General features: G+C 43.7%; 1 protein-coding gene across 1 annotated transcript; it reads left to right on the forward strand.

Annotated features, from left to right (window-relative positions):
* Positions 1–372: 372 nt before the first annotated feature.
* LOC139402443 (high-affinity choline transporter 1-like) lies at positions 373–10,980 on the forward strand. Its single transcript, XM_071146388.1, has 8 exons — positions 373–594; positions 1,071–1,184; positions 2,728–2,883; positions 2,971–3,119; positions 3,770–3,913; positions 5,357–5,510; positions 9,817–10,034; positions 10,179–10,980. Exons 1-8 carry the CDS (start codon positions 408–410, stop codon positions 10,833–10,835), a joined length of 1,779 nt encoding a protein of 592 aa, XP_071002489.1. The 5' UTR covers positions 373–407; the 3' UTR covers positions 10,836–10,980.
* Positions 10,981–15,156: the final 4,176 nt, after the last annotated feature.

The raw sequence follows: 15,156 nt of genomic DNA on the forward strand, positions 1-15,156 counted from the left end.
TTTGATATTTTAAATACAAAAGATGTTTGTAGTGATATTGCAACTCTCCCATCAGAAGAGGAAGTCCGTTTAACGCCTCAACAGCTCCACGGACTGTCTGACGGTTGTGCGTAATGGGCTTTTTTACGCACATACATAGAGACTGTGGAAACTAGTCGGGGATTTAAAAAATGAAGACTTTTGTCTTATTTCTGATGTTCTAAAATAGTAACATAATAAATCTAACGAAAATATAATTACAACTATAATGTTTGGTCTTTATTTGGTCTTTTAGTCTATTTCATCCATCCCTTCACTGCCACTACAATGTTCACTCTCTCTCCGCGCGCCCCATCCACGCAGGTCTCAATGCCACCCGGTTTCTAGCGAAGACACGCGGCTCAACTCGAGCTAAAAAACAAGACAAGATGACCGGTATCCACGTGGAGGGACTGGCGGCGATCGCCCTCTTCTACGTTCTGATCCTTGCGGTGGGGATCTGGGCAGCGTGGAAGAACAAACACGCCGGGGAGGCGGAGGGCACAGACCGCAGTGAAACCATCATGGTTGGTGGGAGGGACATTGGTTTATTTGTTGGTGGTTTTACCATGACCGGTGAGTTTCATTGTGTGAATGATCGAGAGTCGATGTTCTCTTTGTAAGTTGATTTATAAATAAAGGTGATTCTGAAAGTTTACTAACAGACTGTTGTAGGACTATACCCCCTTTTTTTAAAATGTTTTACTTGATTAATATAAAAAACCGGTTGTAAAAAATGAATAGGCTACTTCAATTTGATAACTCGTGCTCGATGGTTAGGGGAAAGGCTTTTAACTAAAGACACTAACTAACATGTTGAATTGCAACTTTGAACAGCTTTACTTTACATATTTTATTTATCATAGTTTACAGATTTTTAAAAAATAAATTATTTCGTGAAGAAACTAATAATCAGACCATTTTCAAGCATAATTCTTATGCGCGGAATGTTGTCACCTTGTCGTTTGGATTGACACGCATCAGGTAAATCATGATTTGACTCTGTGAATTACTGTAGGCTGAACATTTATGTTTAGTTGTTGTCATTGCAGCGACCTGGGTTGGTGGCGGATACATCAACGGAACGGCGGAATACGTCTATCTTCCTGGGTACGGCTTGGCTTGGGCACAAGCGCCTTTTGGATATGCGCTAAGTCTAGTCGTAGGTGAGTCATCTCATTAATAATAAACAGTGCGTTCGGGAAGTATTCAGACCCCTTGAATTTTTCCCAAATTCTGTTACCTTACAGCCTTATTCTAAAATGGATTAAATTGTGAGGGCTCTGGCTGGGCAACTCGAGGACATTGAGACTTGTCCCGAAGCCGCTCCTGCGTTGTCTTGGCTGTGTGCTTTGGGTTGTTGTCCTGTTGGAAGGTGAACCTTCGCCCCGGTCTGAGGTCCTAAGCGCTCTGGAGCAGGTTTTCATCAAGGATCTCTGTACTTTGCTCCGTTCATCTTTGCCTCGATCCTGACTAGTCTCCCAGTCCCTGCCTCTGAAAACCATCCCCCCAGCATTATGCTGCCACCACCATGCTTCACCGTAGGGATGGTGCCAGGTTTCCTCCAGACCAGCTTGGCATTCAGGCCAAAGAGTTCAATCTTGGTTTCATCAGACCAGAGAATCTTGTTTCTCATGGTCTGAGAGTCCTTTAGGGGCCTTTTGACAAACTCCAAGCGGGCTGTCATGTGCCTTTTACTGAGGAGTGGCTTCTATCTGGCCACTCCACCATAAAGGCCTGATTGGTGGAGTGCTGCAGAGATGGTTGGCCTTCTGGAAGGTTCTCCCATCCCCACAGAGGAACTCTGGAACTCTGTCAGAGTGGCCATCAGGTTCTTGGTCACCTCCCTGACCAATGACCTTCTCCCCTGATTGCTCAGTTTGTCCGGGCGGCCAGCTCTAGGAAGAGTCTTGGTGGATCCAAACTTCTTCCATTTAAGAATGATGGAGGCCACTGTGTTCTTGGGGACCTTCAATGCTGCAGACATTTTTTGGTATCCTTCCCCATATCTGTGCCTCGACACAATCCTGTCTCTGAGCTCTAACGACAATTTCTTAAACTTCATGGCTTGGTTTTTGCTCTGACATGCGAAGTCAACTGTAGGACCTTATACAGACAGGTGTGTGCCTTTCCAAATCATGTCCAATCAATTGAATTTACGACAGGTGGACTCCATTCAAGTTGTAGAAACATCTCAAGGATGATCAATGGAAACAGGATGCACCTGAGCTCAACATAGTCTCATAGCAAAAGGTCTGAATACTTATGTAAATAAGGTATTTCTGTTTTTTATTTTTAATACATTTGCAAACAGTTCCAAAAAATGGTTTTCGCTTTGTCATTATTGGGTATTGTGATGTCATTATGGGGTATTGTGATGTCATCATGGGGTATTGTGATGTCATTATGGGGTATTGTGATGTCATCATGGGGTATTGTGATGTCATTATGGGGTATTGTGCATAGATTGATGAGGGTAATAAAAAAAAAATCAATTTTAGAACAAGGCTGTAATGTAACAAAATGTGGAAAAAGTCAAGGGGTCTGAATACTTTCCAAATGCACCGTACAATAGACTACATATATATATATATATATAACTTAACCACGTAGACTTGTGAAACAATCCCAAATATACTTTACATTCCTCTGAAAATCCCCAATATCCTGTGCGTTTATTAAACCTGCCAACATGCTTGCCGTGTGCAGGAGGTCTGTTCTTCGCCAAGCCCATGCGCTCCAGAGGTTATGTCACCATGCTGGACCCTTTCCAGCAGAAGTATGGGAAGAGGATGGGTGGTCTGCTCTTCATACCTGCTCTAATGGGAGAGATCTTCTGGTCGGCGGCCATTTTATCTGCTCTGGGTAAGTTATTATGAATGATATTACAGCACAGTGGTGATCTCTGTCTGTGTTGTTACTATCTCTGACCAGGTCTGTCTGTTCCTCTAGGAGCCACGCTGAGTGTGATCATAGACATAAACATCAAGATGTCTGTGGTGATCTCAGCCTGTATTGCGATCTTCTACACGTTAGTCGGAGGTCTGTATTCTGTAGCCTACACCGACGTGGTGCAACTCTTCTGTATCTTCCTGGGACTGGTGAGACACTCGGCCCGGACCACTTATTTCAGCTGGACTTCATTTGGCTAGGGAGTTTGTACTTTTGGGACCATTCTGTTGGGTTCCATTGCAGCTGAAACATTTGAAAGGATTTGAGAAGGAATAGGCACAACTCTTACTATTAAAAACATGATTCTATATATCTACAACTATTAAAAACATGATTCTATATATCTACAACTATTAAAAACATGGTTCTATATTTCTACAACTATTAAAAACATGATTCTATGTTTCTACAACTATTAAAAACATGATTCTATATTTCTACAACTATTAAAAACATGATTCGATATTTCTACAACTATTAAAAACATGATTTGATATTTCTACAACTATTAAAAACATGATTCTATATTTCTACAACTATTAAAAACATGATTCGATATTTCTACAACAATTAAAAACATGATTCTATATTTCTACAACTATTAAAAACATGATTCGATATTTCTACAACTATTAAAAACATGATTCGATATTTCTACAACTATTAAAAACATGATTCTATATTTCTACAACTATTAAAAACATGATTCTATACTTCTACAACTATTTAAAACGTGACATTCCGGCTGTAGCAGTGTGTGTTTGACCCAGGGTTGATGTTGTCTCTGCCTCTGTGTCAGTGGGTTTCAGTACCGTTCGCTCTGAGCAACGCAGCGGTGTCTGACATCAAGATCAGTGCAGTGAAGGAGATCTACCAAGCTCCCTGGAAGGGAAACATCAAGAGAGAAGACGCCTGGGTCTGGATAGACAACTTCTGTCTGCTGGTACGTACAGTACTGGATAGGACTGGTTCTGGATAGGACTGGGTCTGGATAGGACTGGGTCTGGTTCTGGATAGGACTGGGTCTGGTTAGGACTGGTTCTGGATAGGACTGGGTCTGGATAGGACTGGTTCTGGATAGGACTGGGTCTGGATAGACAACTTCTGTCTGCTGGTACGTACAGTACTGGATAGGACTGGGTCTGGAAAGGACTGGGTCTGGTTATGGATAGAACTGGGTCAGGATAGGACTGGGTCTGGATAAGACTGGTTCTGTCTGCTGGTACGTGCAGTACTGGATAGGACTGGTTCTGGAAAGGACTGGGTCTGGATAGGACTGGTTCTGGATAGGACTGGGTCTGGATAGGACTGGGTCTGGATAGGACTGGTTCTGGATAGGACTGGGTCTGGATAGAACTGGGTCAGGATAGGACTGGGTCTGGATAAGACTGGTTCTGTCTGCTGGTACGTGCAGTACTGGATAGGACTGGTTCTGGATAGGACTGGGTCTGGATAGGACTGGTTCTGGATAGGACTGGGTCTGGATAGGACTGGGTCTGGATAGGACTGGTTCTGGATAGGACTGGGTCTGGATAGAACTGGGTCAGGATAGGACTGGGTCTGGATAAGACTGGTTCTGTCTGCTGGTACGTGCAGTACTGGATAGGACTGGTTCTGGATAGGACTGGGTTCTGGATAGGACTGGTTCTGGATAGGACTGGGTCTGGATAGGACTGGTTCTGGATAGGACTGGGTCTGGATAGAACTGGGTCAGGATAGGACTGGGTCTGGATAAGACTGGTTCTGTCTGCTGGTACGTGCAGTACTGGATAGGACTGGTTCTGGATAGGACTGGGTCTGGATAGGACTGGTTCTGGATAGGACTGGTTCTGGATAGGACTGGTTCTGGATAGGACTGGGTCTGGATAGAACTGGGTCAGGATAGGACTGGGTCTGGATAAGACTGGTTCTGTCTGCTGGTACGTGCAGTACTGGATAGGACTGGTTCTGGATAGGACAGGGTCTGGATAGGACTGGGTCTGGTTCTGGATAGGACTGGGTCTGGATAGGACTGGTTCTGGATAAGACTGGTTCTGATACTCCAGCAGACAGAATATTTACTGTTTAAGGAGTAGTGATTATGTTCTGATTGCAATGATACTTACTGTTGAATTCACTATCTCCTCTTTCCATTCTAGATGAATTCACTATCTCCTCTTTCCATTCTAGATGAATTCACTATCTCCTCTTTCCATTCTAGATGAATTCACTATCTTCTCTCTGTAATCTAAATGAATTCTCTATCTCCTCTTTCCATTCTAGATTAATTCACTATCTCCCCTTTCTATTCTAGATGAATTCACTATCTCCTCTCTGTAATCTAAATGAATTCTGTATCTCCTCTTTCCATTCTAGATGAATTCACTATCTCCTCTCTGTGTTCTAGATGTTGGGGGGGATTCCCTGGCAGGTATATTTTCAACGGGTTCTCTCTGCCTCTTCAGCTACGTACGCCCAGGTGCTCTCGTTCATTGCCGCTGCAGGGTGCCTGGTCATGGCCGTGCCCTCAGTAATGATCGGGGCTATAGGGGCCTCCACAGGTGAGACACACACACACACACACACACACACACACACACACAGGGTGCCTGGTCATGGCCGTGCCCTCAGTAATGATCGGGGCTATAGGGGCCTCCACAGGTGAGACACACACACACACACACCTGGGGTACAGTTCCTTTATGTATGAGCGGTTCTAACTAGGACATGTCGTTCTGTCGTGTTGGTTGATCTACAGTTGTTAGTTGTTTTCCTAACATTCCCAAACATCTGATTGAGAGTTCCTCATCTGGTAGCCTAATGATGACACATATTCCAGAGGTATGTCCCCCTGCTGGGCGTTGGGGGGGAGGGGGTCCGGGGGACACCTCAGGGTGTAACCATGTTCCCCTCAGATCTCTGGAAAGCTCCTAAAAAACATCAGCAGCTGGTCCCTTCATCCATTATGGAGGATCGTTCTCAACCTCTCTCTCTCTCTCTCCCTCTCTCTCTCTCTCTCTCTCCCTCTCTCTCTGTCTCTCTCTCTCTCTCTCTCTCTCTCTCTCTCTCTCCCCCTCCCTCTCTCTCTCTCTCCCCCTCCCTCTCTCTCTCGCTCTCTCTCCCCCTCCCTCTCTCTCTCTCCCTCTCTCTCTCTCGCTCTCTCTCCCCCTCCCTCTCTCTCTCTCCCTCTCTCTCTCTCGCTCTCTCTCCCCCCCCCTCCCTCTCTCTCTCTCTCTGCATCTCTCCGTTTACTACTGTGAACTTTGTAAATATTACATCTGAGGAGAAGCAGAAGGGACTGAATTAGTTTTGATCTCCAGGTTTTAACTCCAGAATCAAAGTCCTGCTGAATCACTGTCTGTACACTCAGTCAGGAATGGGAGGTGAAATGCTACGTTAAGGGGTGATATATAGTTACAGTAGGACTACGTGAGGTGAAATGCTACGTTAAGGGGTGATATATAGTTACAGTAGGACTACGTGAGGTGAAATGCTACGTTAAGGGGTGATATATAGTTACAGTAGGACTACGTGAGGTGAAATGCTACGTTAAGGGGTGATATATAGTTACAGTAGGACTACGTGAGGTGAAATGCTACGTTAAGGGGCGATATATAGTTACAGTAGGACTACGTGAGGTGAAATGCTACGTTAAGGGGTGATATATAGTTACAGTAGGACTACGTGAGGTGAAATGCTACGTTAAGGGGTGATATATAGTTACAGTAGGACTACGTGAGGTGAAATGCTACGTTAAGGGGTGATATATAGTTACAGTAGGACTACGTGAGGTGAAATGCTACGTTAAGGGGTGATATATAGTTACAGTAGGACTACGTACGTTAAGGGTTGATATATAGTTACAGTAGGACTACGGGAGGTGAAATGCTACGTTAAGAGGTGATATATAGTTACAGTAGGACTACGTCCAGTGATGGGAGGTGAAATGCTACGTTAAGGGGTGATATATAGTTACAGTAGGACTACGGGAGGTGAAATGCTACAGTAGGACTTAAGGGGTGATATATAGTTACAGTAGGACTACGTCCAGTGATGGGAGGTGAAATGCTACGTTAAGGGGTGATATATAGTTACAGTAGGACTACGGGAGGTGAAATGCTACGTTAAGGGGCGATATATAGTTACAGTAGGACTACGTCCAGTGACGGGAGGTGAAATGCTACGTTAAGGGATGATATATAGTTACAGTAGGACTACGTGAGGTGAAATGCTACGTTAAGGGGTGATATATAGTTACAGTAGGACTACGTCCAGTGACGGGAGGTGAAATGCTACGTTAAGGGATGATATATAGTTACAGTAGGACTACGTCCAGTGACGGGAGGTGAAATGCTACGTTAAGGGATGATATATAGTTACAGTAGGACTACGTGATGTGAAATGCTACGTTAAGGGGTGATATATAGTTACAGTAGGACTACGTGAGGTGAAATGCTACGTTAAGGGGTGATATATAGTTACAGTAGGACTACGTGAGGTGAAATGCTACGTTAAGGGGTGATATATAGTTACAGTAAGACTACGTGATGTGAAATGCTACGTTAAGGGGTGATATATAGTTACAGTAGGACTACGTGAGGTGAAATGCTACGTTAAGGGGTGATATATAGTTACAGTAGGACTACGTCCAGTGACGGGAGGTGAAATGCTACGTTAAGGGATGATATATAGTTACAGTAGGACTACGTGAGGTGAAATGCTACGTTAAGGGGTGATATATAGTTACAGTAGGACTACGTGAGGTAAAATGCTACGTTAAGAGGTGATATATAGTTACAGTAGGACTACGTGAGGTGAAATGCTACGTTAAGGGGTGATATATAGTTACAGTAGGACTACGTGAGGTGAAATGCTACGTTAAGGGGTGATATATAGTTACAGTAGGACTACGTGAGGTGAAATGCTACGTTAAGGGGTGATATATAGTTACAGTAGGACTACGTCCAGTGACGGGAGGTGAAATGCTACGTTAAGGGGTGATATATAGTTACAGTAGGACTACGTCCAGTGATGGGAGGTGAAATGATACGTTAAGGGGTGATATATAGTTACAGTAGGACTACGTCCAGTGACGGGAGGTGAAATGCTACGTTAAGGGGTGAGACATAGTTACAGTAGAACAGACAATCTGACATGACTGTTTATCATCATCTATAAAGCTGCAGTAGGGTTGTTCTGTTATGGAGGTTCCACATTGGTCTTTCTAACCTGACACACGAGTTCTTAGACACGGTTGTAGTTCTTTAGTGGGTTCCTTTGACCACTGTTCTTCCACAGTTGTAGTTCTTTAGTGGGTTCCTTTGACCACTGTTCTTCCACAGTTGTAGTTCTTTAGTGGGTTCCTTTGACTTCTCTTCTTCCACAGTTGTAGTTCTTTAGTGGGTTCCTTTGACTGCTCTTCTACCACAGTTGTAGTTCTTTAGTGGGTTCCTTTGACTGCTCTTCTTCCACAGTTGTAGTTCTTTAGTTCTTTAGTGGGTTCCTTTGACTGCTCTTCTTCCACGGTTGTAGTTCTTTAGTGGGTTCCTTTGACCACTCTTCTTCCACAGTTGTAGTTCTTTAGTAGGTTCCTTTGACCGCTCTTCTTCCACAGTTGTAGTTCTTTAGTAGGTTCCTTTGACCACTCTTCTTCCACAGTTGTAGTTCTTTAGTAGGTTCCTTTGACCACTCTTCTTCCACAGTTGTAGTTCTTTAGTAGGTTCCTTTGACCTCTCTTCTTCCACAGTTGTAGTTCTTTAGTGGGTTCCTTTGACCGCTGTTCTTCCACAGTTGTAGTTCTTTAGTAGGTTCCTTTGACCACTCTTCTTCCACAGTTGTAGTTCTTTAGTGGGTTCCTTTGACCGCTGTTCTTCCACAGTTGTAGTTCTTTAGTAGATTCCTTTGACCGCTCTTCTTCCACAGTTGTAGTTCTTTAGTGGGTTCCTTTGACCACTCTTCTTCCACAGTTGTAGTTCTTTAGTAGGTTCCTTTGACCGCTCTTCTTCCACAGTTGTAGTTCTTTAGTAGGTTCCTTTGACCACTCTTCTCCCACAGTTGTAGTTCTTTAGTGGGTTCCTTTGACCGCTGTTCTTCCACAGTTGTAGTTCTTTAGTAGGTTCCTTTGACTGCTCTTCTCCCACAGTTGTAGTTCTTTAGTGGGTTCCTTTGACCACTCTTCTTCCACAGTTGTAGTTCTTTAGTGGGTTCATTTGACCACTCTTCTTCCACAGTTGTAGTTCTTTAGTAGACCACTCTTTTCACAGTTGTAGTTCTTTAGTTGGTTCCACTCTTCTTCCACAGTTGTAGTTCTTTAGTTGGTTCCTTTGACCGCTGTTCTTCCACAGTTGTAGTTCTTCAGTAGGTTCCTTAGTTTGACCACTGTCTACGTTCTAAGTTCTTGGTTCTGGGTTCTTGACTGTTGTGTGTACTGTTCCTCATGTTCCTCAGACTAGAACCAGAGAAAGGCAGTCCTTTAGATTCAGCTGTGGTTCCAGGTTCTAAATGATATGTTGTGTTCCTGGTGTTCCTCAGACTGGAACCAGAGAAAGGCAGTCCTTTAGACTCAGCTGTGGTTCCAGGTTCCAAACGATATGTTGTGTTCCTGGTGTTCCTCAGACTAGAACCAGAGAAAGGCAGTCCTTTAGATTCAGCTGTGGTTCCAGGTTCTAAATGATATGTTGTGTTCCTGGTGTTCCTCAGACTAGAACCAGAGAAAGGCAGTCCTTTAGATTCAGCTGTGGTTCCAGGTTCTAAATGATATGTTGTGTTCCTGGTGTTCCTCAGACTGGAACCAGAGAAAGGCAGTCCTTTAGACTCAGCTGTGGTTCCAGGTTCTAAATGATATGTTGTGTTCCTGGTGTTCCTCAGACTGGAACCAGACGGCATATGGACCTGTACCTCCCAAGGAGAGGGACCAGGCAGACATGATATTACCCATAGTCCTCCAGTACCTCTGTCCTCCCTTCGTCTCCTTCTTCGGCCTGGGGGCGGTCTCTGCTGCCGTGATGTCATCTGCCGACTCCTCCATCCTGTCAGCTAGCTCCATGTTCGCTCGGAACATCTACCAGCTGGCTTTTCGCCAATCGGTGAGTTGGGAAGAGGGGCGGGACTAAAAAAAACACCACTTACTACATCCTGTTCACAAAACATCTGAACATCATAGGAGCAGTTGAGCCACTGTTCTCGGTGTTGTTGTGTGTGTATAACGTTGTACCCCCCCTTCCCCCCAGGCATCGGACACCGAGATCGTGTGGGTGATGCGTGTCACCATCTTTGTGTTCGGCGGCCTGGCCACGGCGATGGCGTTGCTAACGGGGACGGTGTACGGACTGTGGTACCTGAGCTCCGACCTGGTCTACGTTATCATCTTCCCTCAGCTCATCTCCGTTCTCTTCGTCAAGGGAACCAACACGTATGGTTCCGTTGCTGCTTACGTCTTTGGTCTGATCCTGAGGATCGGAGGAGGGGAACCTTACCTCTCACTACCCCCCTTCATCTACTACCCAGGCTGGCAGATAGAGGACCGGATCCATCATCTGACCGGAGAGGTGGAACACATCGTGGTGCAGAAGTTCCCGTTTAAGACCGTCTCCATGTTGGCCTCCTTCCTGGGCAACGTGGCTTTCTCCTACCTGGCCAAGTATCTGTTTGAGAGCGGCAAGTTGTTGCCCAAGTATGACTTCCTGGACGCGGTGTTGGCCCAGCACAGCATAGAGAACATGGACAAGACCACGTTGGTCAACCGTAACACCATCGTGCTGTCTGAGATGGCGCCTGTCAAACCACGGCTCAGCGTTCAACTGGCGGCTACGTTCACCCGCAGAGACACTCTGGCTGAGGAGGACTCGAGTCCCGAAGACAGCCCAAACCACGAGACCCTGGACTAAACCCCGGGCCTTGAACCCCGGAACGTAAAGAGACTAAAGAGAGGACTGAAATGACAAAGACTGAAATACACATTTTGACTCGTTTGCTATTCAACCACTTTAATTTGATCCCCATCACGGCCAGGTGAGTTATGGAGATGGAACAGAATAGATGACATAGAGATAATCCCATCTATCGGGGTGGCAGGGTAGCCTAGTGCTTAGAGCGTTGGACTAGTAAACGAAAGGTTGCAAGATCGGATCCCCCGAGCTGATAAGGTAAAAAAATCTGTTGTTCTGCCCCCTGAACCAGGCAGTTGAACCCACTGTCCCCCGGTAGGCCGTCATTGTAAATAAGAATTTGTTCATAAAGCTGACTTGCCTCGTTTAATAAAGGTTAAAATAAAAGGACATTATGAAGATGGGACAGAATAGATGTCACGGAGATAAGAGGACATCATTGGCGCAGTGTCCTTGACATAAGAGACCAGGCTAATGTTGCTGCTGAATGTGTGTCACCAGTGGAGAATGGACCGCCATGTTGGGTGGGTGATAAAGCAGTAATCCTATTGGACATGAACAGAGACATCAGAAACATCTCTAATCAAATAAGCAGACGGACAATAATTGATCAATCATCAAATCTGATTTTTGGATATTATTTTGTGACATGGCATATTCCTGTGTTCAATACACTGTACTGTTGTATACTGGTTCAGGATGATGGACGAGGGAAATCAGGATGATGGACGAGGGAAATCAAGATGATGGACGAGGGAAATCAGGATGATGGACGAGGGAAATCAGGATGATGGACGAGGGAAATCAGGATGATGGACGAGGGAAATCAGGATGATGGACGAGGGAAATCAGGATGATGGACGAGAGAAATCAGGATGATGGACGAGGGAAATAAGGATGATGGACGAGGGAAATCAGGATGATGGACGAGGGAAATCAGGATGATGGACGAGGGAAATCAGGATGATGGACAAGGGAAATCAGGATGATGGACAAAGGGAAATCAGGATGATGGACGAGGGAAATCAGGATGATGGACAAGGGAAATCAGGATGATGGACAAGGGAAATCAGGATGATGGACAAGGGAAATCAGGATGATGGACAAGGGAAATCCCTCCCTCCCTCCCTCTCTCCCTCCCTCCCTCCCTCCCTCCCTCCCTCCCTCCCTCCCTCCCTCCCTCCCTCCCTCCCTCCCTCCCTCCCTCCCTCCCTCCCCTACCATGAGACTGGAAAAGACAAAACAGTTGAGATTGATATCATTTTAAAAGTTTACCAACAGTTTTGTCAAACTACTTAATAATTCCAACAACCACAAAACGACGTCAGGCACAACACAAACCCGTCAGATGATGGAACGGAGGGTCTTCAGCTATAACATCTGGGAATATGGAGAAAAAAATAAATACACACTTGACATTAAAGGTTTAAAAGAAGTAGTTTGACAACCCTGTTTGTAAGCTTTTAAATGATATCAAACTCATACAATGAATATTTTCCAGTGTTGAAGATATACATGTCTCATGGTCGGGTGGGGAACAACAAAACGGTTGAACTTTTTCAGCACCTCCATCTCCTGCTATCCCCCCCCCCCCCCACCCCATCCCCCCCCCCCCCCCCCCCCCCCCCCTATTCTGTGGGTTCCAGTCCGAAATGTATGCATACATTTGTTGTCAACAGCATTGTACAGTGTTTTGTGTGGCGTGTATATCTGTATATAATATATAATAATAATATGTGTTTGTATATAATATATAATAATAATATGTGTTTGTATATAATATATAATAATAATATGTGTTTGTATATAATATATAATAATAATATGTATATCTGTATATAATATATAATAATAATGTGTGTTTGTATATAATATAGAATAATAATATGTGTTTGTATATAATATATAATAATAATATGTGTTTGTATATAATATAGAATAATAATATGTGTTTGTATATAATATATAATAATAATATGTGTTTGTATATAATATATAATAATAATATGTGTTTGTATATAATATAATAGTAATAATATGTGTTTGTATATAATATATAATAATAATATGTGTTTGTATATAATATAATAGTAATAATATGTGTTTGTATATAATATATAATAATAATATGTGTTTGTATATAATATAATAGTAATAATATGTGTTTGTATATAATATATAATAATAATATGTGTTTGTATATAATATAATAGTAATAATATGTGTTTGTATATAATATAATAGTAATAATATGTGTTTGTATATAATATATAATAATAATATGTGTTTGTATATAATATATAATAATAATATGTGTTTGTATATAATATAATAGTAATAATATGTGTTTGTATATAATATATAATAATAATATGTGTTTGTATATAATATATAATAATAATATGTGTTTGTATATAATATATAATAATAATATGTGTTTGTATATAATATATAATAATAATATGTGTTTGTATATAATGTGAAGAAATACGTTTTAGACAGACGATGCTGGTAAGAGTTATATATCAGAGACCCCTTACTAAATCTTACTAAATCTTACTAAATCTTACTACATCTTTATTTATTTTTGATGTCTTAAAAAGAAACAACGCTGAAATGGAATAAATTATATTATTTAAACAAGTTCATGTCTAATGTTTTAGTTGTTGAGCTGTCGTTATAGAAAACAGTCCTATATCAACATGTTCTCATGGGGAATGTGGATTTTCAGGGCGACACATGGTACAGTTTAGTGTATCTGCATACAGTAGTTTATCATCAGGCCTTGGGGGATTTTTAAATGTTCCTGTTGTTGCTGTTTGTCGTTTTCCCCGTCTGACATCACAATGAACCCTCCCAGCCTCCCAATCACAGCTCTCTGTTGCTCTTCTCTCTCAGGGAGATGTTTTAAAATGGGAGAGAGAGAGAGAGAGAGACCGTCTGACATCACAATGAACCCTCCCAGCCTCCCAACCACAGCTCTCTGTTGCTCTTCTCTCTCAGGGAGATGTTTTAAAATGGGAGAGAGAGAGAGAGACCGTCTGACATCACAATGAACCCTCCCAGCCTCCCAACCACAGCTCTCTGTTGCTCTTCTCTCTCAGGGAGATGTTTTAAAATGGGAGAGAGAGAGAGAGAGAGAGACCGTCTGACATCACAATGAACCCTCCCAGCCTCCCAACCACAGCTCTTTGTTGCTCTTCGCTCTCAGGGAGATGTTTTAAAATGGCGGCCGAAAGAGAGAGAGAGAAGACTCTCTAATGGTTACCTTCCTGTTAACTATAGTCTAGTCCTGTCACTGAGGAGAGAGAGAAGACTCTCTAATGGTTACCCTCCTGTTAACTATAGTCTAGTCCTGTCACTGAGGGGAGAGAGAAGACTAATGGTTACCCTCCTGTTAACTATAGTCTAGTCCTGTCACTGAGGAGAGAGAGAAGACTCTCTATTGGTAGGGGACTCTGGAAACCAGCATCGATTGGTAGGGCGGCTCAGGAAGCCAGCATCGATTGGTAGGCGACTCTGATAGCCAGCGTTGATTGGTAGCCGACTCTGATAGCCAGCGTTGATTGGTAAGCGACTCTGGAATCCAGCGTCGATTGGTAGAGGACTCTGATAGCCAGTGTCAATTGGTAGAGGACTCTGATAGCCAGCGTTGATTGGTAGGCGACTCTGATAGCCAGCATCGATTGGTATGCAACTCTGATAGCCGTGTCGATTGGTAGGGCAACTCTGATAGCTAGCTTCTGGTGTGCGGAGAGAAAGAGAACACGATCCGAAAACGTGACAAAAATTACAACGCTCGGCTTGCGTCTTTCTCCATCAGATAAAAGACCCTTGGTCTTAAAATAGATCCTGTTAGTTATATTACCTTAAGTGCTGCACTCGTCTGGTACGGAAGGGGGGGGGGTAGAGGAGTTGGGGGGAGGGGTTAATGTAGCCTGTTAGAGCCGTCGCCCCTGAGGGGATGACGCAAAGGCCCCACAAACACTCTCTTGTCCCAGCCAACCTCCCTTCTCCCCCCCCCCCACTGTGTCCTCCGCTGTGTCCTTGGGCTCCGGGACCCAGTCCCATAAAGACACGCCAGCCAGAGAGTCTCATTCACAAAGGAACAGCAGAGTGCACTCACCATAATTAACCATTATGACAGAGAAAAACTCTGCCAAAAGTCAATCCACTTATTCTCTAGTAGTGGGAATGGGGGGAAGGGGGAAGGGGAAAGGAGGAAGGGGGAAGGGGGGAATGGAGGAAGGGGGAATGAGGAAGGGGGAAGGAGGAAGGAGAGGGGTTCATGATGTCTGGCTTGGCTCTCCTTCCTTGATGT

The sequence above is a fragment of the Oncorhynchus clarkii genome, unplaced genomic scaffold, assembly GCF_045791955.1.
Source record: "Oncorhynchus clarkii lewisi isolate Uvic-CL-2024 unplaced genomic scaffold, UVic_Ocla_1.0 unplaced_contig_4825_pilon_pilon, whole genome shotgun sequence".
NCBI lineage: Eukaryota > Metazoa > Chordata > Actinopteri > Salmoniformes > Salmonidae > Oncorhynchus > Oncorhynchus clarkii.

Coding starts and splice junctions, on each gene's coding strand:
- LOC139402443 (XM_071146388.1), top strand. CDS start 408: ATGACCGGTATCCACGTGGAGGGACTGGCGGCGATCGCCCTCTTCTAC. Junction 595..1,070: donor TGGTGGTTTTACCATGACCG/GTGAGTTTCATT, acceptor TTGTCATTGCAG/CGACCTGGGTTGGTGGCGGA. Junction 10,035..10,178: donor AGCTGGCTTTTCGCCAATCG/GTGAGTTGGGAA, acceptor CCTTCCCCCCAG/GCATCGGACACCGAGATCGT.